The 23,443-nt window shown below is 42.6% G+C and overlaps 1 protein-coding gene across 1 annotated transcript; it reads right to left on the reverse strand.

Annotated features, from left to right (window-relative positions):
• Positions 1-474: 474 nt before the first annotated feature.
• Positions 475-22,947, reverse strand: LOC149436687 (uncharacterized). Its single transcript, XM_089661606.1, has 7 exons — positions 22,709-22,947; positions 14,556-14,852; positions 11,378-11,743; positions 5,493-5,594; positions 3,339-3,360; positions 2,346-2,388; positions 475-609 (listed from the first exon to the last, which is right to left on the reverse strand). Exons 1-7 carry the CDS (start codon positions 22,815-22,817, stop codon positions 493-495), a joined length of 1,056 nt encoding a protein of 351 aa, XP_089517732.1. The 5' UTR covers positions 22,818-22,947; the 3' UTR covers positions 475-492.
• Between the last annotated feature and the right edge of the window lie 496 nt (positions 22,948-23,443).

Genomic DNA, 23,443 nt, shown 5'->3' on the forward strand with positions numbered 1-23,443 from the left:
TTGATGCCTCTTATTTGAAGTCTATTTGTCTTCTGTCCTCTTTTTCCAAAAGTCTTGGACCCATTGTTTGAAGACATTAAAAATGGAGGAGTGCTTTTGATGGTATAACAACATACGGGGGGCATCATTTTGGGATGGTGGGTGGTTAAAAGTGGATAAGGCCAGCAGGGTGTCCCTGCACTTCATTTTGAAAATCTGGTAACCTCAGTATTCATAGCTCTGCAGACGTTTTGACTTTACTAGCAAGTCAAGGCAAAGCTTCATACTGTAGGTCAAAAAAAGATTTGTTTTAAATGCTTTCATATTTGTATGACTTCTAGAGCTAAGTTGGGGGCTGTAAGCAGTGCTGCATGCACATTCTGCATTTTTATTGGAAACATGAAGTAGAGGAGGTGGAGGGGATTTCCTCCCCAGAAAACCTGTTTGCAAAGTTCCAAAAAAACCCCAGAGTTAAGCAACATCACGAATCTCCAGTCAAGTTTGTTTTTTTTATTAGTTCTTTTTCACATCTGCATAGACAATCTCTGTATCGGGATCCAATGAGCTCTCTGTCTTTTTCGTTGTAGAAGATGATGAGTGATTCACAGTAGCATATACCAAATTTTCACCCTGTTGGAATATTTAAATGAACAGTATAGGTTAAATAATTATAGCCATGTACAGTGCTCAGCATAAATGAGGACACCGCTTTCTTTCTGAAAAAAAAAAAAGAAACAAAAAACAATATATACAGACACACAAGGTGACACACGCAGGTTAAAATGGCAATTAAAGTTTAAGTTCCCACATCTGTGGCTTTTTAAATTGCAATTAGTGTCTCTGTATAAATAGTCAATGAGTTTGTTAGCTCTTACATGGATGCACTGAACAAGCTAGATACTGAGCCTTGGGGAGCAGAAAAGAACTGTCAAAAGACCTGCGTAACAAGGTAATGGAACTTTATAAAAATGGAAAAGGATATAAAAAGATATCCAAAGCCTTGAATATGCCGGTCAGTACTGTTCAATCACTTATTAAGAAGTGGAAAGTTCAGGGATCTCTTGAAACCAAGCCACGGTCAGGTAGACCAAGGAGGATTGCAGATCGCAAAGAAAAAGCAACAGGTAAATTCAAGAGAAATACAGGCTGCTGTGGTTGTTTCAAGGAGCACAAAACATCGATACTTCATCAAAAATGAGCTGCATGGCTGAGCTGCCAGAAATAACTTTTACTGTGCCGATGCCACAAAAAGACCCGGTTAAAATATGCCAACACCTTAACACATCTCACAGCTTCAGGCACACTGTATTCTGAAATGATGAGACCAAAATAGAGCTTTCTGGTCGTAACCATAAGTCATTTGTTTGGAGAGGGGTCAACGAGGACTATAGCGCCAAGAATATCATCCCCACTGTGAAGCATGGTGGTGGCTCACTGATGTTTTGGGGGTGTGTGAGCTCTAAAGGCACAGGGAATCTTGTGGAAATTGACAGGAAGATGAATGTAGCATGTTATCAGAAAATACTGTCAGACGATTTGCATTCCTCTGTACGAAAGCTGCTCATGAGACGTTCTTGGACTTTTCCATCACAACAATGACCCTAAGCACAAGACCAAGTTGACCCTCCAGTGGTTACAGCAGAAAAAGGTGAAGGTTCTGGAGTGGCCATCGCAGTCTACTGACCTTAATATCATCGGGCCGCTCTAGGGAGGTATCAAATGTGCGGTTCACGCAAGACAACCAGACTTTGCAAGACCTGGAGACATTTTGCCAAGATGAATGGGAAGCCATACCAGCGGCAAGAATTCGGGGGCCTCATAGACAATTATTACATAAAGACGGCACGCTGTCATTGATGCTAAAGGGGGCAATACACAGGATTAGGAACTAAGGGGATGCAGACTTTTGAAAGGGGGGGGGGGCGCATTTCATTTGGTTTCTTGCCATGCCTTGTTTTAAGATTGTACCATTCTGTTATCACCTACAGATGAATAAGAATCCAATAAGAAATAAAAGAAATGTGTTTTGCCCGCTTACTCATGTTTTCTGTAGAAATGGTCCATACTGTATATTACCAATTCTCCAAGGGGAGGCAAACGTTTGAGCACAACTAACTGTGAACCTGGAACAAGTAGATTTCTAAAATCACATTACCCTTACTCCAAAAAACATAACAGAGGTTTACCACACTGCCAGTCAGATGTAACCTTTCCTAATTCCATTAATGTACGTGGTGTACAATGTATCTGTATACTCAGAACTAGTTATTTACTAGCCCTAGTAGCCAAACGGAGAGCTCGTGTCCCTCAGAAGTGTAGGAGTAATGTGTGTATTGGAACTTCTGCGTGAATTTATTTTTACCTACTTTTGTATCCTCTGTCTTCTCTGTAGTTTCAGCAATAGCCTTCCTGATCAATAAAGATAATTTGTGTTAGTCGGAGAGGTGCGTAGATACTCATACATTTGTATTGAAGCATCAATTACATTTAATTGTTGTCATTTATTAAAGATTAAAGTTTTATTTAGAGAGATAGACAACTAGGAAGACAGAATTTGATATAGATAGACGGACGGACAGACGGAAGGACGGACGGACGGACAGACGGAAGGAAGGACGGACAGACGGAAGGAAGGACGGACAGACGGAAGGAAGGACGGACAGACGGAAGGAAGGAAGGACGGACAGACGGAAGGAAGGAAGGACGGACAGACGGAAGGAAGGAAGGACGGACAGACGGAAGGAAGGAAGGACGGACAGACGGAAGGAAGGAAGGACGGACAGACGGAAGGAAGGACGGACAGAAGGAAGGACGGACGGACGGCAGGAAGGAAGGACAGACGGAAGGAAGGAAGGACGGACAGACGGAAGGAAGGAAGGACGGAAGGACGGACGGAAGGACGGACGGACGGACGGAAGGACGGACGGAAGGACGGACGGAAGGACGGACAGACGGAAGGACGGACGGACGGAAGGACGGACGGAAGGACGGACGGACGGAAGGACGGACGGAAGGACGGACGGACGGAAGGACGGAAGGACGGACGGACGGAAGGACGGACGGAAGGACGGACGGAAGGACGGACGGAAGGACGGACGGACGGAAGGACGGACGGACGGAAGGACGGACGGACGGACGGAAGGACGGAAGGACGGACGGAAGGACGGACGGACGGAAGGAAGGACGGACAGACGGAAGGAAGGAAGGAAGGACGGACGGACGGAAGGAAGGACGGATGGACGGAAGGAAGGAAGGACGGACGGAAGGACGGACGGACGGAAGGACGGAAGGACAGACAGACGGAAGGACAGACAGACGGAAGGAAGGACAGATAGAAAGGTCATAATGGATGAGCATACCTAGAGCTGTGTACTTTGTTACCTACATGGGGAAATAAAAAAAAAATCACAATGTTATCTTCTCTGTAACCACTCTCCAGGGCATTTTTTTTTGCACACACTTGTAAAAATCAGATTTATTTTTTTTTGCCAGAAAATTACTTAGAACCCTCAAACATATTTTTCTGAAAGCAGAGGCTCTGAAAAATAAAATGGTGGCTTTTGGAAATTGTCAGGAAAAAATACACTAAAATGAATTGCAATGGACACAAACACAAATAGAACACAGTTTTGGTAAAATGTAAAAGACGATGTTGCATTGATTAAATAGATACCTACGGTGTGGAGACACCAAATTGTGCACATCTGTGACATGGCGACAAACTTCAGTACCTACAATTTTTTATAGGTGATGCTTGAAAAGCCTTTACAGACTATCAGTGTAAATGTATTTGTGAATGACGACCATAGAATTATTGAGCTCACGCTGAGGTTTATGGCCATAACTGCAATTGCTATTGATAAATACGCGCGGGGCCTACAGTACGGGTGCAATTGCATTTGCGTGTATCCTCAGGGTGATGGGGGTGCTGTAAAATTTTATACAATTTTGACTTCCCCTTACTTTCTTTGGTCACCAGTACAAATAGCGGGAGAATCTCCGAAGTGGGGGACACAGAGAGCAATAAAAACATACATTTTAATAGTTTGTCTCCTCTTATTCCGCTCTCCAGTGTCCCCACCAAAATCTCCTTACTCATGGTCCTTTAGGACATAATGCTGTTTAGGACATAATAACATAAGCTCCCACTATATTTATGTTACAGTCATATGTACGACTAGTGCCTACACCTAGAATATCGTGTTGAGCAACAACATAGCTACCTTGTATTTCAGATTTAGAATGTTTTCCTTCTTCCAAAATTTACACCAATTTCCCCCATTCAACTAATAAGCCACAATACAATTTTACTAGAAAACCTTTATATCAGGGGTCTCCAAACTGGCGGCGGATGTGGCTTCTTGTTTGCTTTTATTCGGACCTTGGGTCACTATTCCTTCCATGAAGAGGGACTATTACTCTCACTGATACCAATGATGGGGCAATATTCCTCCCACTGACACCAACATTGGGACACTATTCCTCCCACTGATACCAATGATGGGGCACTATTCCTCCCACCGATACCAATGATGGGGCACTATTCCTCAGACTGATACCAATGATGGGGCATTATTCCTCCCACTGATACCAATGATAGGACACTATTCCTCCCACTGACACCAATGATGGGGCACTATTCCTCCCACTGATACCAATGATGGGGCACTATTCCTTCCACTGACACCAATGATGGAGAACTATTCCTCCCACTGACACCAATGATGGGGCACTATTCCTCCCACTGATACCAATGATGGGGCACTATTCCTTCCACTGACACCAATGATGGAGAACTATTCCTCCCACTGACACCAACGATGGGGCAATATTCCTTCCACTGACACCAATGATGGGGCACTATTAATCCCACTGACACCAACATTGAGGCACTATTGCTCTCACTGACATCAATGATGGGGCACTATTTCTCTCACTGACACTAATGATGGGGCAATATTCCTTCCCCTGACACCAATGGTGGGGCACTATTCCTTCCCCTGACACCAATGGTGGGGCACTATAACTCCCACTGATATCAACGATGGGGCACTATTCCTCTCACTGACATCAACGATGGGGCACTATTCCTCCCACTGACACCAATGACGGGACACTATTCCTCCCACTGATACCAATGATGGGGCACTATTCCTCCCACTGACACCAATGATGGGGCACTATTCCTCCCACTGATACCAATGATGGGGCACTATTCCTCCCACTGATACCAATGATGGGGCACTATTCCTCCCACTGATACCAATGATGGGGCGCTATTCCTCCCACTGATACCAATGATGTGGCACTATTCCTCCCACTGAAACCAATGATGGGACACTATTCCTCCCACTGATACCAATGATGGGGCGCTATTCCTCCCACTGACACCAACATTGGGGCACTATTCTGACCACCAAACCTATTGTTTACTCCTACCGATACCAGAGAATTTTCTACTCCCGCTGCCCACAATCCAGCCCCCTAAAGTTTGAATGGCAATGCAGGATTACCTCTTCTTTTTATCAAGGCGATAATCAACAGAATGAAGATGACCAGGAAAACCAGGACAAGGACCACACTCAGTACAATTAGTAATAATGGAGAGGGGTTACCTGGAAATTAAAAGATACAGGCAGTTATAAGAGATATCGGGGGTCATATAAAGGCAATTTTATTCATTATAGGTTTGCATCACCAGCCTAAAGCAAGGGACAAATCTCTAATGACCCTGAACAGGGGCGGACTGACAACTCAAGGGGCCCCGGGGCAATAGGGGATCATGGGGCCCCTGTGTCCTCACCCACACTCAAACCACACACAAAAAAGCCTATGAAAAGTACCAGGGGCATCTCATGGGGCCCCCTACTGTTTTTGGGCCCTTGGGCAGTGCCCGAGTACCCAAATGGTCAGTCCGCTCCTGACCCTGAACCCTCCTCATCAACCGGCACATTCTTATTGGGCATCAACTGGGGATTTCACCAACCCCAGATTTGCTGTAAATTTATTGATTTGGCGTTGGGTGACATTCCAGTGAATTTGTTCTCTAATGTTGTCTTCCCACACTGGAAGGTGAATTTTGAAAAAAAAAAGTACATCATTTAACCACTTAAGGGCCAGGCCTTTTTCTGACACTCTTTGTCTACAAGTAAAAATCAGTAATTTTTGCTAAAAAATTACTTAGAACCCCCAAATATTATATATACTGTATATATTTTTTTAGCAGAGGCCCTACAGAATAAAAAAGTGGTCATTTCAGTCCTTTATGTCACATAGTTTTTGAGCAGCGGCTTTTAAAACACAATTTTTTGGGGAAATACATTTTAGTGAATTTGAAATATACAAAAAAGCACAATATGTACCCGAATTTTGTTTTAATATATGAACGATAATGTTACTCCGAGTAAATAGATATCTAACATGTCATGTTTTAACCCCTTCCAGTCCGGACACTTTCACCCCCTTCCAGTCCAGACACTTTCACCCCCTTCCAGTCCAGACACTTTCACCCTCCTCCAGTCCGGACACTTCCCCTCCTTCCAGTCCGGACACTTCCCCCCATTCCAGTCCGGACACTTTCCCCCCCTTCCAGTCCGGACACTTTCATCCCCTTCCAGTCCGGACACTTTCCCCCCCTTCCAGTCTGGACACTTTCATCCCCTTCCAGTCCGGACACTTTCACCCCCTTCCAGTCCGGACACTTTCACCCTCCTCCAGTCCGGACACTTTCACCCCCTTCCTGTCCGGACACTTTCCCCCCCTTCCAGTCCGGACACTTTCACCCTCCTCCAGTCCGGACACTTTCACCCCCTTCCTGTCCGGACACTTCCCCTCCTTCCAGTCCGGACACTTCCCCCCATTCCAGTCTGGACACTTTCATCCCCTTCCAGTCCGGACACTTTCACCCCCTTCCAGTCCGGACACTTTCACCCTCCTCCAGTCCGGACACTTTCACCCCCTTCCTGTCCGGACACTTTCCCCCCCTTCCAGTCCGGACACTTTCCCCCCCTTCCAGTCCGGACACTTTCACCCCCTTCCAGTCCGGACACTTTCCCCCCCTTCCAGTCCGGACACTTTCACCCCCTTCCAGGCCGGACACTTTCACCCCCTTCCAGGCCGGACACTTTCACCCCCTTCCAGTCCGGACACTTTCCCCCCCTTCTAGTCTGGACACTTTTACCCTCTTCCAGTCCAGGCTAATTTTCAGCTTTCAGTGCTATCACACTTTGAATGACAATTGCGCGGTCATGCAACACTGTACCCATATGATATTTGTAGCATTTTTTTGAGACAGATAAAACTTTATTTTGGTGGTATTTATTCACCACTGGGATTTTTTTTTGCTGTATAACTGAAAAAGTCCAACTATTTTGAAAAAAAGTGCTTTTCTTATAAAATTTTGCAAATAAATAATCTTTCTTCATAAATCTTGGCCAAAATGTATTCATCTATCTTTTTAGTAAAAAAAAAAATAACCAAAATTAGTTTATAACCAAAAATTATAATTTTTCAAAAATGATTTTTTTATATTTGTATTTTTTTTTTAACATACTGTCACCCTAGCAGTACAGTGTCACCATAGTGACACTGTACTACTTGTGGGGGGTAATAAAGATTTTATTTTTTTACACTGATTGTTTTTACACCCATAAAGGCTGTAAAAGCAATAATTTCTCCTCTCTGGCTGAATTCTTGCAGCCATTGAGAAATACTGTGTGAGCTGTGATTGGTCACAGCTTGTCACATGGTACAAGGCTGTTATTAATAGCCTTGTACCATGTGACCTCTGTGATCGTTCACAGATTTCACTAGTAGTAAGCAATGATGTCACAAGTGACATCTTGCTTACTACTCTTCATGTGATCACTGATTGGCCAATCAGTAATCACCAGGGGCGGACTGACCATTCGGAAACTCGGGCACTGCCCGAGGGCCCGGGGTTAGTAAGGGGCCCCATGAGATGCCCCTGGTACCTTTCATAGGCTTTTTTGGGTGTGGTTTGAGTGCGGGCAAGGACACAGGGGCCCCATGATCCCCTATTGCCCAGGGGCCCCGTGAGTTGTCAGTCGGTCCCTGGCAATCACATGATCGGGACCTCACACAAAGGTCCCGTACACCGGATCGCGATGCTGCGCGCTTCCAGTCCAAAATGACGGGCGCCGTTTATGAACGGCAACCCGCCCCTACACAGCCACCCTCCAGTCGTTTATATACATTGGCCAGACGGGAAGTAGTTAAAAAAAAGGCCTTGTTTATGTGGTGCAGAAACCACAAGTGACATCACTTCGGTCCTCCTAGTCTATCGAGATGAGTGGAGGCCATATTTCCTTTATTTAACCTCTATGTTCAGCCGTCAACAGCTCCAGGTCAGTTCCTGGAGCTACTGTTCATCCAGGTTAGCCTAGGAAGCACAGGAAGGCAGCGGGAGAGGGGGGGGTGACCCCCTCCTGTCACTTCTAAAAGTGATCCAGCGGTAAATCCACCACTAAGATCACTTTTAACAGAAAGTCCGGCACCTGAGGGAAAAATTAATGCCGGGGTCATGGCGTCTAGCTGCAGCCATACTTCCATTATTAAGTAAGGTCATATTTTCCCAGTTAGGCGGTCGACAAGTGTCCAGTTCCAGTTGCTCTGTGCACTTGATTTATAGTTACATAGTTAGTGATGTGATGAAAAAAGACACTAGTCCATCTACAATGAAGGAAATAAGTATTTGCTCCCCTGCTGATTTTGAATGTTTGCCCACTCACAAAGAAATAATCGGTCTAAAAATCGAATGTTCGGTGTATTGTAACCCTGAGAGACAGAATAGCAACAAAAAATTCAGCAGAAATGCATGTCTAACAAATGATGACTGATCTGCATGTTCATGAGGGAAATAAGTATTTGATCCCCTTCACAAAACATGACTTACTGAGGTCAGATGTTTCCTGGAGTTGGCCCCCAGGTTTGCAGACATCTCAGGAGGGATTTTGACCCACTGCTCTTGGCAGATCCTCTTCAAGTCATTAAGGTTTGGTGGCTGACATTTGGCAACTCGAACTTTCAGCTTCCTCCACAGATTTTCAATCGGATTAAGGTCTGGAGACTGGCTAGGCCACTCCAGGACCTTAATGTGCTTCTTCTTGAGACACTCCTTTGTTGCCTTGGCTGTGTGTTTTGGGTCATTGTCAAGCTGGAACACCCATCCACCACCCATTTTCAATGCCCTGGCTGAGGGAAGAAGGTTCTCACCCAAGATTTGATGGTTAAATCTCTTTTCCTCCAGATGTAAAGAGCACCCCCTTGTCCTCTGTAATGCCCTGAAAGTGAAACTCTACACCAGGTTCACCATATGGGTCACTTATGTATTTGTACATGGTGATCACACCCCCCTCCCCCCCAATCTCCTTTTCCTAAAAGAGAATAAATTAATTTCAGCTAATCTTTCCTTATAGCTGAGCATCTTATCAGTTTGGTTGCCCTTCGTTTTTCATATAAACAATTCAATGCATTAAGATGTTCCCACCATCATTTCCCGGTCACTCTATAAGAAACAATTTGCTTCTTAAAGAAAAATCCTGAAGGGAAAGATCCCCTAAAGACCCTGGGCCCCCTTCTTCAAAAGACACATTCTTATTGGCCACAGGTCCCGATAAGAACCCCACCCACAGACCCACTCCACCATCAGGTCAGGGTTGTGGGGAAGAGGCCTTTGACCTCATCAACATGGGGATAAGATGCATTGCCAAGGAGAGATTCTCCCTGTCTAGGAATGGTCCCAATGGTGAGGACCTGTGGCCTGGTAGGGCTTGGGAGAGCATGCTTTCCCTTGCCTGCATGCATTGATAAGGATCTAATATGGATTTTTGGAGTAGACCCACACTTTTATTTTGAGTGAGTCTAGTGTAAACTTTTTTTTGGAGGGGGGAGGGGAGCGCGTTCCATTTCTGTTTAGCACCATTCCTGCTCCTTTGTTTACATTCAGCCAACGGCCAGGAGTCCCAAGCTGACAGCTGAGTTGGCTGGGTGGGGAGGACTCACTGGTTGTCAGCATGTTAAAAAAATGTAATAAAATAAATAAATTAAAAAAATGTTTAAAGTGCCCCCATTCCCCATGCTCGCATGCAGTGGCTAACACATACGAAGGTCACAGAATAAGCCTGGTTCTTAACCACTTTCTGTCCAGCCCATGTACATAAACGGACGGATGGGAGCAGTGCAGGGACGGGTAGCCGTTTCTAAATGGCCTCCCCGCTCCCTGCTTGTGCTCGCTCCCTGGGAGCGTGCAGCACCGTGATCCAGTGCCCACAGTGGAACACCGATCATTGTACGGGACCTCTGTGTGAGGTCCCGATCATGTGATCACTGATTGGCCAATCAGTGATCACATGAAGAGTAGTAAGCAAGGTGTCACTTCTGACATCATTGCTTACTACATGTGAAATCTGTGTATAATCACAGAGGTCACACGGTACAAGACTATTCACAACAGCCTTGTACCATGTGACAAGTTATGACCAATCACAGCTCACACAGTAGTTCTCAATGGCTCACCCCCCACAAGTAGTAGTGTTACCATGGTGACACTGCACTGCTAGGGTGACAGTATGTTAAAAAAACAAATAATAATATAAAAATAAAATAAAAATGTAAAAAAAAAAGATTTATAAACTAATTTGGGTTATTTTTTTTTTTTTACTAAAAAGATAACAGAATAAATTTTTTTTAAAGATTTATGAAAAAAGATTATATATTTGCAAAATTTTATAAGAGAAACACTTTTTTTCAAAATTTTTGGACATTTTCATTTATATAGCAAAAAAAAATAAAAATCTCAGTGGTGAATAAATACCACCAAAATAAAGTTTTATCTGTCTCAAAAAAATGGTAAAAAATTTGTATGGGTACAGTGTTGCATGACCGCGCAATTGTCATTCAAAGTGTGATAGCGCTGAAAGCTGAAAATTGGCCTGGACTGGAGGGGGGTGAAAGTGTCCAGACTGGAAGTGGTTAAGTGGACCATTGGTTACACACAGAAAAGGTAAAATGAGGACATGAGATGAATGAAGTAGTCGTTTTACATTAGCTGGAGTCACTGAATGACATTTTATTGGAAAACTAAATCCACAAAGTTAACAAAATTGTAGTAATAAAAATAAAGCACAACATTTTAGATCCTTTTCAGCATGTTTATGTATTTTGTGATTCGAGGATTAAAAGAAATAGCCAATTAAAAGGAACATTAACCCAAATATTGTGCAATATGTCAAAATACTTTTTTTTGCTAAAAAAAAAATAATGAAATGATCAATAAATGACACCAAAAATTAGTAAAAACAAAAAGCAAAACTAATAACAGCTGCTGCAATAGCAGAAGACTACTTTCAATTTTTGTCATTTGCAAGTTATTACATACCTCTAATTCCTAAACGTGTTCCAGCACCGTCTTCTAAGATTGTCCCCACAAAGTTCGGGTCATTCATGGTAGCCAAACATCTTCGTATTATCACTCGGCAGTAGAAGGTGGTGTTATCTGAACCATTGAAGTCTTGCAGGAGAAGATTGGAGCCATTTACCAGTCTGGTCTTGCCCCTGTAATCCGGGTGTATGTAGTCCGGGTTTGGGTGGTAGACGTAGTCCTCTCTTGGGTCTCCGATCATCCAGTACACTTCAGTCATTAATACATTGCTCTTATTCTGTACTGTGAAGCTGCAAGTGATTGTTGTGGGTCCATAGAATTCAGCTTCCTCTGGCTGACTGATGTTTAATGAATTTGTTTTATCTAACAGTTAAGAAAAAAAATGAAGAGTTACATCCTAATGTAGTATTCAGTGAAATCATATCTAAGGCGTCAAGAAAAGTATTAAACTCCCGGCAGCTTTTTGTTTTCTGCCTGGGTCCCCTCTGGGAAGATTTACCTTCACTTCCTGTCCTGTCTAAGGGCTTTTACCTTTGATAATCAAGTGGGAACATTGAACTTTCTATGTCTTTTCCACGACGTCCAGCACTGTCTGCGCCAGCTGCTAGAACTAAAACCTGGTTAACCAGTCTGAACCCAATTGGGTCCCATCTGTGGTGCCTGTTACAGATGTGTAATAAATAATACCAATAGTAGTAAGTAATATTGATCATTTTGATAATAATGAAGCCATATATATATATATATATATATATATATATATATATATATATACAGTATATGTGTATATATATATATATATATATATACAGTATATATATATATATATACTGCTCATAAAAATGAAAAGAAGACTTTTTAATCAATGAATCTCCTGGGATATTGATCTGGTCAGGTAAGTAGCAGAGGGGGTTGTCAATCAGTTTCAGCTGCTTTAGTGGTAATTAAATTAACAACAGGTGTACTAGATGGACAACAATGAGATGACCCCCAAAACAGGAATGGTTTTACAGGTGGAGGCCACTGACATTTTTTCCCTACTCATCTTTTTTCTGACTGTTTTTCACTAGTTTTGCATTTGGCTAGGGTCAGTGTCACTACTGGTAGCATGAGGCCATACCTGACCAAATAATCAGAAACAGACTTCATGAAGGTGGCCTGAGGGCTCAACGTCCTCTAGTGGGCCCTGTGCTCACTGCCCGGCACCATAGAGCTTGATTGGCATTTGACATTGAACACCAGAATTGGCAGGTCCACCACTGGCATCCTGTGCTTTTCACAGATGAGAGCAGGTTCACCCTGAGCACATGTGACAGACGTGAAAGGGTCTGGAGAAGCCGTGGAGAACGTTCTGCTGCCTGTAACATCGTTTAGCATGACCGTTTTGGTGGTGGGTCAGTGATGGTCTGGGGAGGCATATCCATGGAGGAAAGCACAGACCTCTACAGGCTAGACAATGCCACCCTGACTGCCATTAGGTATGATGAAATCCTTGGACTCATTGTCAGACCCTACGCTGGTGCAGTGGGTCCTGGGTTCCACCTGGTACAGACAATGCCCAGCCTCATGTGGCGAGAGTATGCACGCAGTTCCTGGAGGATGAAGGAATTGATACCATTGAATGTCTCCCACGCTCACCTGACCTAAGTCCAATAAAACATCTCTGGGATATCATGTTTCGGTCCATCCGACGCCGCCAGGTTGCACCTCAGACTGTCCAGGAGCTCATTGATGCCCTGGTCCAGATCTGGGAGGAAATCCCCCAGGACACCATCCGTCCTCTCATTAGGAGCATGACCCGACGTTGTCAGGCATGCATACAAGCACGTGGGGGCCATACAAACTACTGAGGACCATTCTGAGTGGCTGCAATGACATTTCAGCAAAATGGACTTGCCTGCTGCATCATTTTTTCACTTTGATTTTTGGGGTGTCTTTGAATTCATTCCTCTGTAGGTCGATCATTTTTATTTCCATCAAACAATGGGGCATCTTTACATTCTCAACACATTACCCCGTCCATATCAGTATAGAGATCCAGCAGGAGATTTTTTCCCATTGAGATCTGATGGGTTTCAAAGTGTTCCTTTAATTTGTTTGAGCCGTGTATTTAAAGTGAAACTATAATGATTTTATTCCATTTTACTTTACATATGTTATCATCTTTTCTCCACACTTAAGCTTTTAACACATGAAAATGCATTCACAGAGCACTACTAATTATCTAAAGATACAGCCTAGCAGTATTCATGTCCTTTCAGACACTCCTTCTCAGACAGAGCTGTAGAGAAGGAGGGTAGCAAGGTGAGGAGTCCCTGCACTGATTTACTTGTGTGAGTAAATTTCAGCTTAAGCTACTGAGGTCTGTAAGCAACTACATTTTTATAACATTAGATAAGGAGAAACTGGAAAGCAAAATTTCAAATTTACTCAACTCAACTAAAAAATATATACAAATATATATAAATATATAAATATTTTTATAGTTAATATTTAAGTCCTGACCTTTGACAATAAAGAAAACAAGTAAAATATTTTTGCACGTTGCCATTATTTTTTTTTTATTAAAATGTGTCACTTCCACCTAAGAAATGAATAACAATAAATTATGCATTACAATTACATACACATGTACCTATTTTGGTAATAATGAAGTAATTTGCATACATTTTTAAAGGGAATGAACTTTAGTCCCCTTTACTTTGCATATTTTATCATCTTTATTCTAAACCTAAACATTTATTATATGACAAAGGATTCACAGAGCACCACAAGTTAGCTAAAGAGACAACCTAGCAGTAGTCATTTCCTTAAAGGCACTCTATAGCTGATAGGAACCTCAGACAAAGCCGAAGAGAAGGAATGTAGCAAGGTGAGGAGACACTGTGTAAATATCAACTTGCGCTATTGTGCCCTGTAAACAACTGAATTTTTTTACCATGAGGTAAGGAGGTACTGGAAATCAATATTTCATGTTTACATAGCTAAAATGAAAAATGTACACAGTATATGCATTTTAAAGTTCAGCCCTGACTTTTGGAAATAAAGTAAACATGAGAAAATAGTTTTGCTAGTGAAACTGTTCTGTTACTATTATTGCTCCTATCAAAACGTGTCACTTCCACTTAAAATAATGAATAACAATAAATGATGCATAAAAATACATAAAATGTACCTATAATTTGAAGTTCTGGTCCAAGAAGGTTAGATGATGTATTTCCATGACTTGTAGAAGTTGTTATATTCCACCAATAAGATCCTTGGTGTGAATGAGTCACTTGATTTATTTTGAAAGATAAAATCGAATCTTTGAACACGCAGTTTTCTGTTTCTGTCGTAGAACTTATACGGCAGGCAGTAACGTTGGGTAAAGTATTTACATTCCTAATTCTGATGCGACTGAGAAGTGTCACATTTTCTCCAGGAGCAGAAAAGATAACAGGAATCGTCTCCACACTGGGGTCATGTTCTCCTGACGGATTCAAAGAAATAAAGTATAAAGTATGGTATAGAAAGAGTAAAGCAATGCACAGAACAAAACAGCAAATTCTAATGGAATGCTTTTTACGAGAGGCATTCAAGTCAAACTGGGACTTCTAATTTTACAGGTATAAAAATGCTACACTCAGCAGTAAGTGGCAAGTGCGTCCTATTACTGATAGGCGCATGTCGGGGGCCAGTCTGGAGACCGTTAATCAAGATGGCAGATAACAATGTTAGTGCAAACATGGAACAACATGTGGTGATGATGTTTCTTGAAAACGAAGGCGTAAAACCTATAGAATATATCTACAGAAGACTTCAAGCACAGTACGGTGATCAGACGTTCAGCCGCAGTAAGACATTTGAATGGTGCAACCCGTGGATGATCAGTGTTTAAATTCGATGTTAGGCAGCATGGCGCTTCATGTTCTCTTTGCAGCTGCCCTAAGTCCTGAAATTGTTATGAGGCCCAAAGCATCTGTCCCTGGAGCCCACAATTAGCATACTAACAGTGCCGGGACAGTCCCACTAATTGGTCCATTGTCCTGGGATGTCTGTGTCCTGGAAAGCTGGATCCCAAGTTTAAGTAATCTGCAACATGCCTCTGTTTGCCCTGGTCACTATGGTGCCTGGACATTGGAGCCGCGGTTCGCAGCATTAGTATCTGATCCCTTTCACTGTGGGGAGAAATTGGGCAGGTCTGCAGGCAGGCTCCAATTCTTGCAAGGAACCTGTAGAAAACATCCTGGTCTCACCCCCTCCTCCTCAGAAGCACAGCTTTTTTTTTTATGTATTGCATGCTGGTGGACGGTTTGGCTGTCGAAAAAAAGAAGAAAAAATGGTGCTGGGGGTACAGTGGTGACAAAGAGTATGGTTGAGATATGTTAAGGGTACAGAGGTATGCAGGAGTATTGATGACAGTGGTAGAGAGGCAAAGTGCAGTGGTGGCAGGAGGCACATGGTTTGCATAGGATTGCAGGTGTGGGATAGGGTACAGTGGTAGTAAAGGTGTGGGATGAACAGTAGGGAGCAATCAGTGAGCAGTAATAATGTGCAGTAACCTCTAGCAACCAATCAGTGATTGATATGCAACCAATCGATTGATATGCAGTAATCTCTAGCTACCAATGGGTGAGCAGTCATGATGTGCAGTAACCTCTAGCAACCAATGGGTGAGCAGTAATAATGTGCAGTAACCTCTATCAACCAATCAGTGAGCAGTTATGATCTGCACTAACCTCTAGCAATCAATAAGTGAGTGGTAAGGATTTGCAGTAACCTCTAGCAACCAGTTAGTGAGCAGTAGGGATGTGCAGTAACCTCTATCAACCAATCAGTGAGCAGTAATGATATGCAGTAATCTCTAGCTACCAATGGGTGAGCAGTAATGATGTGCAGTAACCTCTATCAACCAATCAGTGAGCAGTAATGATATGCAGTAATCTCTAGCTACCAATGGGTGAGCAGTAATGATGTGCAGTAACCTCTATCAACCAATCAGTGAGCAGTTATGATCTGCAGTAAACTCTAGCAACCAATCAGTGAGTGGTAAGGATTTGCAGTAACCTCTATCAACCAATTAGTGAGCGGTAAGGATGTGCAGTAACCTCTAGCAATTAGTCAGTGAGTGGTAATGATATGCTGTAAACCAATAGCAATCACTGCCTGATCTGCTGCAGTAAACTGATTTTGAGACCGCAATCGTAAAGAAACACCAAATGATGGGATTTTAAATACCCCTCCAAGGGTCAAATATACACATAACAACCTAATTAAAAATATCTTACAACACTTTATTCCACTGATATAAAAACATGATTACATTATAAACATTAGTAATATAGGATGTAGAATCCGTCCCTTATCTCCCACATATAGTGGTGGAGGGACTGTTACGTTGGAATCCTATGGAGATCTGAACTGTAAGTCGATACGTTTCGTGGGGTGACCCGCTTCCTCAGGACCTTAGATCTCAGAGAAGTGGATATGGTAATCGATGCATCTATGTGTCCCTTATTGTAGTCCAAAGTGCCACCAAATGTAAAGGCACTGGAAAACAAATGGTATGTTCAAAAATTGATGGAGAGCCCAAGCCTGGTATGTCCTGCCGGCCCATGGGACGACCACTACCGGAGAGGAATAGTGGACTCAAGCCCTTGACGCCGATGTAACACAAATATGCTTCCTCACAGAACTGGGCTTTTTCCCGTGAGGCCGCATATTTGCGTACTTTCTTTCTGCTGGCAGCGTGCCGCACGGCGCACTCCCAGCACAAAGACCGGGGTGTCACTGAGAGCCCCGGATCCCGTTCTAACGATCGGGTCCCGGGACTCCCCATTCCGGGTCACATGGTCGCTGTGATAGCCTCTGATTGGCTATCACAGTGATCAGTCACTGTGCAGCCCGTCCCCCTTGTTTTTTTTTCTCTCTATGAATGGAGGAGAGAGATACATTGTATCACTCTAACTCCTGGCATAGAGAGAAAAAAATGTTTGTTTAAAAAAAAGACAAATAAAAAAATATAGAAAAATTACCTAGATCAAGGTTTGATCTAGTTCAGTGCCAGGGTTAGTGTTTGGGTCAGGGTCAAAGGTCAAGGTCAAAAGGCCATGTTTTTAAAAAATAATTGGTATCAGTATCAGTTATTGTCAGTGTGTTTTAGGTAAAAAAACAAAAAAACAAAACAAGATGCGCACTATTGTTTCTGGGCTGTACTACGGGTACGAACAACAAATAACATACACATAGATGGTATCGCTGCGATCGTCAAAAGCTGGAGAATTTATTTTGGGTTGTTCTTTGGTGGTAGGTTATGGTGTTTTACTATTTTGAGCCAGTTTTCCTTTGATAATGAAAAAAAATCAGGAGATATCCATTACCATTTACCACCAAATGAAATTTGTCCTGAGAAAAACGCAGTATAATTCACCTGGATGTACAAAGTAGTTGTGATGATATGTACGGTTTTACTAACACAAGTCAAAGTTGCAAAATTGTGCTTAGGCATTAAGATTTGTTTTACCCTTAGGTGTGAAGGGGTTTAACAGCAGTGAATTGTTGAATGTATGGGCCAGTTACAGTGAGGAACAGAAGTATTTGAACCCCCTGCGATTTTGCAAGTTCTCCCACTTAGAAATCATGGAGGGGTCTGACATTCACATTGTAGGGGCATTCCCACTCTGAGAGACAGAATTTAAAAAAAAATAGGAAATCCCATTGTATGATTTGTAAAGAATGTATTTGTCTGGCACTGCTGAACAGAAGTATTTGAACACCTGAGAAAATCAGTGTTAATATTTGGTACAGAAGCCTTTGTTTGCAATTACAGAGGTCAGACGTTTCCTGTAGTTCCTGACCAGGTTTGCACTGCAACAGGGATTTTGGCCCCCTCCTCCACACAGATCTCCTCTAGATCTGCCAGGTTTCGGGGCTGTCGCTGAGCAACACGGAGTTTCAGCTCCCTCCAAAGATGTTCTATTGGATTTAGGTCTGGAGACTGGCTAGGCCACTCCAGAACCTTGATATGCTTCTTACGGAGCCACTCCTTGGTTCTCCTGGCTGTGTGCTTCGGGTCGTTGTCATGTTGGAAGACCCAGCCACGACCCATCTTCAATGCTCTGACTGAGGGAAGGAGGTTGTTGCTCAAAATCTCACAATAAATGGCCCCATTCATCCTCTCCTTAATACAGTGCAGTTGTCCTGTCTCCTTCACAGAAACGCACCCCCAAAGCATGATGTTACCACCCCCATGCTTCATAGTAGGGATGGTGTTCTTAGGATGCAACTCATCCTTCTTTTTCCACCAAACACAACGAGTGAAGTTTAGACCAAAAAGTTCTACTTTGGTCTCCTCTGACCACATGGCTTTCTCCCATGCCTCCTCTGGATCATCCAGATGGTCATTGGCAACCTTCAGACGGGCCTGGACATGTGATGACTTGAGCAGGGGAACCTTCCGTGCAATGCATGATTTGAATCCATGACGGTGTAGTGTTCTACCGACAGTGACCTTTGAAACTGTGGTCCCAGCTCTCTTCATGTCATTGACCAGCTCCTCCCTTGTAGTTCTGGGCTGATTCCTCACCTTTCTTATCATCAGTGATACCCCACAAGGTGAGATCTTGCATGGAGCCCCAGTCCGAGGGAGACTGACAGTCGTCTTTAGCCTCTTCCATTTTCTAACAATTGCTCCAACAGTTGATCTATTTTCACCAAGCTGCTTGGCAATTGCCCCGTAGTCCTATCCAGCCTTGTGGAGGTCCACAATTTTGTCTCTGGTGTCTTTTGACAGCACTTTGGTCTTGCCTATGGTAATAATTGGCGTCTGACTGACTGTGGGGTGGACAGGTGTCTTTAAAGAGCTCAGACAGGTGCTACTAAGTTAGATTAATGAGTGGAGTAGAGGTGGACTTTTTAAAGGCACAGTAACAGGTCTTTGAGAGCCAGAATTCTTGCTGTTTCTTAGGTGTTCAAATACTTCTGTTCAACAGTGCAAGACAAATACATTCTTTACAAATCATATGTCAATGTGATTTCCTGAATTGTTTTTAAATTCTGTCTCTCAGAGTGGGAATGCACCTACAATGTGAATGTCAGACCCCTCCATGATTTCTAAGTGGGAGAACTTGCAAAATAGTTCCTCACTGTATATATCCCATATGTCCTCACTAACAAGAGAAATCAGGGAGAGCAGGACCTCAATCCCATAGAAACCTGAGGACAGAGGTCACATGTCGCATGGACTCAACAAATGAACGCATTTTTTGCACATTTCCATCTGGTATTTCTTACAATATTTATGTGATTACATTTGTTGATTGCACTATGATTTAACCTATTGAATGGTTGTATATTTGATAGGTGACAGCAGACAGCACACTTGTGTTTTTTTTTGTTTTTTTTTTTAGAAAAAAAAAAGTGTTTGCAATGAATACCAACTACTCCGCTACTCACCGCTCACCCGACCAAAGGGTGCTGGCTCCAAGACGGGCCATGCTCCGTTAACATCAAAGGCATAAAAACAAAAATGGAGATGCTCAACTTAACCATTTCAATACCGTGCAATTTTACACCTTCCTGCCCAGGCCATTTTTCAGGTTTCAGCGCTGCTCTCACACTTTGAATGACAATTGCGCGGTCATATAACATTGTACCCAAACTAACATTTTATTATTTTCTTCACACAACTAGAGCTTTCTTTTGGTGGTATTTAATCACCGCTGGGGTTTTTATTTTTTGCTAAATTAACAAAAAAAGACCAAAAATTTTGAAAAAAAAACACATTTTTCTTTGTTTCTGTTATAAAAGTTTACAAATAAATAATTGTTCTTCATAAATTTAGGCCGAGATGTATTCTGCTACATGTCTTTGGTGAAAATAACCCAAATTAGGATGTATTTTTTAGTTTGTAGGAAAGTTATAGAGTTCACAAACTATGGTGTATATCTGAATATTGATCAATCCTGAAGTACTGACGGCCAATCTAATTTCTTGAGGTCCAAGAATGTCAGAACAGTACAGATATCCCCCAAATGTCAGAACAGTACAGATATCCCCCAAATGTCAGGACAGTACAGATATCCCCCAAATGTCAGGACAGTACAGATATCCCCCAAATGTCAGGACAGTACAGATATCCCACAAATGACCCCTTTTTGCAGAGTAGACAGTCCGATGTACTTCATAAGAGGCATGGCGAGTTTTTTGAAGTTGTATTTTTATGTCATAATTTTTCGGAAAATGAAAAAATTAAAAAATTATTTTCACTATTTTTTTTTACATACTGTCACCAGTGCAGTACAGCGTCATCATATAACTGGCATGGCGGTGAACAGGGACACTGACTGGTGACAGTATGAAAAAAAATATATATATATTTTTTTTTTTTATTATATTTAATTTTTTATTACATTTTTTTTAAGATTTTTTTTTCATATTTTACTATGACCAAAGTAGTACAATGTTACCATAGTAACACTGTACTACTTTGGGGAAGTGATCAGTATTTTATTTTTTTTTTTTACACAATTTGCTTATAGCAAAGAATTACTTTGCTATAAGCAAGCATTTACCTGAATGAAATCGATTCATTCAGCTTTTTTTCTTTTTTTTTTTGTGCTTAGCTGTGATTTGGTCACAGCTAATCACATGACATGTGCATGTGATTAGCTGTGACCATCACAGCTAGGCACTAGTATACAATGGATGGCATCATGAATGAAGCCATCCATTGTATACAACTGTCATGTGACCTGCTGTGATTGGTCACAGCAGGTCACATGGTACCAGCAACGGGAGCCGGTACTCGGATCTGTCATCGGCCGTGTCCCAGGTGCACGGCCCGTGACAGATCCCGCTGCTGCGCCGCTCTGCATTACCGCAAACGGCGCATGTGCGGGAGCACGCCAAATGGCGTGCACCCGGAATGAAGAGGCACATCTGAAGCCGCCAAACGGCCTTTGGCCGGGCGGCTAATGGTTAAAGGGTTCAAGGTACATTTATTGGTACCGCCTGATACGGAAATAATCCACCCGCTCCTGGCTGATCAGATCCATTCTTGTTTTTATGCCTTTGATGTTAAGGGCTCCATGTACACTGCAGCTGATAAACTCACGTTTAGGATCTGTTCAGTGTTTTTTTCAGCAGCCCCTGAACTCCCCCTAATGTTTTCCTATGTGTCCGTGTACACATCGTCCTTTACAGGCAGTTGAGTTTACAGTCGTTTTTTTGAACACAATAAACTCAGTTCAGACGTCGATTTTGTCAGTGTTTCAAACGCAAAACGCTTGTAAACGAGGCTAAACGCGTAAAATCGCGTTTATAAGCATTTGCAATTTTTTTTTACTCTTCCAGTTCCCAATGCTGTCCAGAGCCTTTTTCATCATGCAAAATGCATGCAAAGCATTTTTAAGGTGCTCAGATGGACAAAACACTGAACACAGGATGTTCCTATCAAGCTTGTCACACATTGTAATGGCCAATTCACACCTCAGACCTCTCCCACCCTTGGAAACAAAAGATATGTTAATGACCATTCACACCTCAGACCTCTCCCACCCTTGGAAACAAAAGATATGTTAATGACCATTCACACCTCAGACCTCTCCCACCCTTGGAAACAAAAGATATGTTAATGACCATTCACACCTCAGACCTTTCCCACCCTTGGAAACAAAAGATATGTTAATTACCAATTCACACCTCAGACCTCTCCCACCCTTGGAAACAAAAGATATGTTAATGACCATTCACACCTCAGACCTCTCCCATCCTTGGAAACAAAAGATATGTAAATGACCATTCACACCTCAAATTCCTCATGCCAGGTGACCTTAATGACTCCTCCACCAGACACCTTTCCCACCCTTGGAAACAAAAGATATGTTAATGACCATTCACACCTCAAATTCCTCATGCAGACCCCCTGCCAGGTGGCCTTGGTGACTCCCTCCACCAGACACCTTTCCCACCCTTGGAAACTAAAGAAATGTTAATGAGCAACTCACACCTAAGCTAATCTTAACACATACTGCTGTCTCTGCTTCTACTCTCTGTATTCCTCTAAAACAGTCTGAAATAATTAATAATTTACCACTTTTCAGTACATTCTGGGCATTTGGGAGGTTCTCCTGTGCTTATCTTTAAAAAACGCTTCTAGAGGCAAACATGCAAAAACGTGTATAAACGCGGCTAAACAGACGTTTTTTTAACCTACGTGTTCCAGGAGTCAGTTTCCATCGTTCAGAAGCGTCCCGTGTACATGGGGCCTAACAGAATAAGTGTGGGGTGCTAAAAGGGAAAAGGGGGGGCTGATGTTGGCCATTAAAACATTTGTTCTTGCCTTACCTTTTACCAAAACTTGAGTTCCATCTGGATTCTGCCATTGTTCAATCTCTTCAGTGTCTTCAAATTGTAATTTTAAACGGAAACAATAATTTTTAGCATCAGAAGTCATTAAATTATTTATAGTTATGGTCGCATTTCTGTAGTTTGGATCCAGATGGACGCTTAGTCTGCCTGAATAGCTGGGGGATATGTTGGGGGTTTCCGTGTCATTGTAAATTTCATCTTTTTCACGTCCACAATAATTTTCGGTGGCTGATGCTTTTACTGCAAGATTTACAGACGCGATTTTGTTCTTCTGTACTGGAAAGGCAATCTGGCAGGGGATTGTTATCGCTCCTCCAACCACTGATTCCCTTCCTCTCGGCTGATCGATGCAGTATTGTGTGGAAGTTTCATGGAACCCGCCTATGAAAAGAACATATCGGAATTATCACTCAGGTAGGAAAAAGGACAAGAAATCATATTTTAAAAGGTGGACATTCGCTTTCCAATATCTGTGTGTCTATTCCAACAAACATTTGTCCCGGCGCTTATGTCAAGTTATCTTGTGAGTGAAACCGAGAGTTCTGATTTCCCTGAAATTTTAAAAAATTCTGAAACCTGAAAAATCTGATGACTTCAGTAAATTTTGCTGTTTTCACAAAACGCATTGGAGTCAAATGGGAAGGGGAAATTACAGTGGGGGGGTTTTTTTTGTGGTTCTTTTTTTTTCATAGCACCATAGCGCAGAAAAGC

The sequence above is a fragment of the Staurois parvus genome, unplaced genomic scaffold (assembly GCF_062004578.1).
Source record: "Staurois parvus isolate SC_StPar_1 unplaced genomic scaffold, SC_StPar_1.0 ptg001352l, whole genome shotgun sequence".
Taxonomy (NCBI): Eukaryota; Metazoa; Chordata; class Amphibia; order Anura; family Ranidae; genus Staurois; species Staurois parvus.

Bases quoted from the DNA above. Each gene is read 5' to 3' on its own strand.
- LOC149436687 (XM_089661606.1), bottom strand. From the start codon at position 22,817: ATGACTTCTGATGCTAAAAATTATTGTTTCCGTTTAAAATTACAATTT. The intron at 14,853-22,708 runs GTAAGGCAAGAA...TGAATCCGTCAG, and splicing joins AACTCAAGTTTTGGTAAAAG to GAGAACATGACCCCAGTGTG. The intron at 610-2,345 runs GTAGGTAAAAAT...ATATTCCAACAG, and splicing joins AGAAGACAGAGGATACAAAA to GGTGAAAATTTGGTATATGC.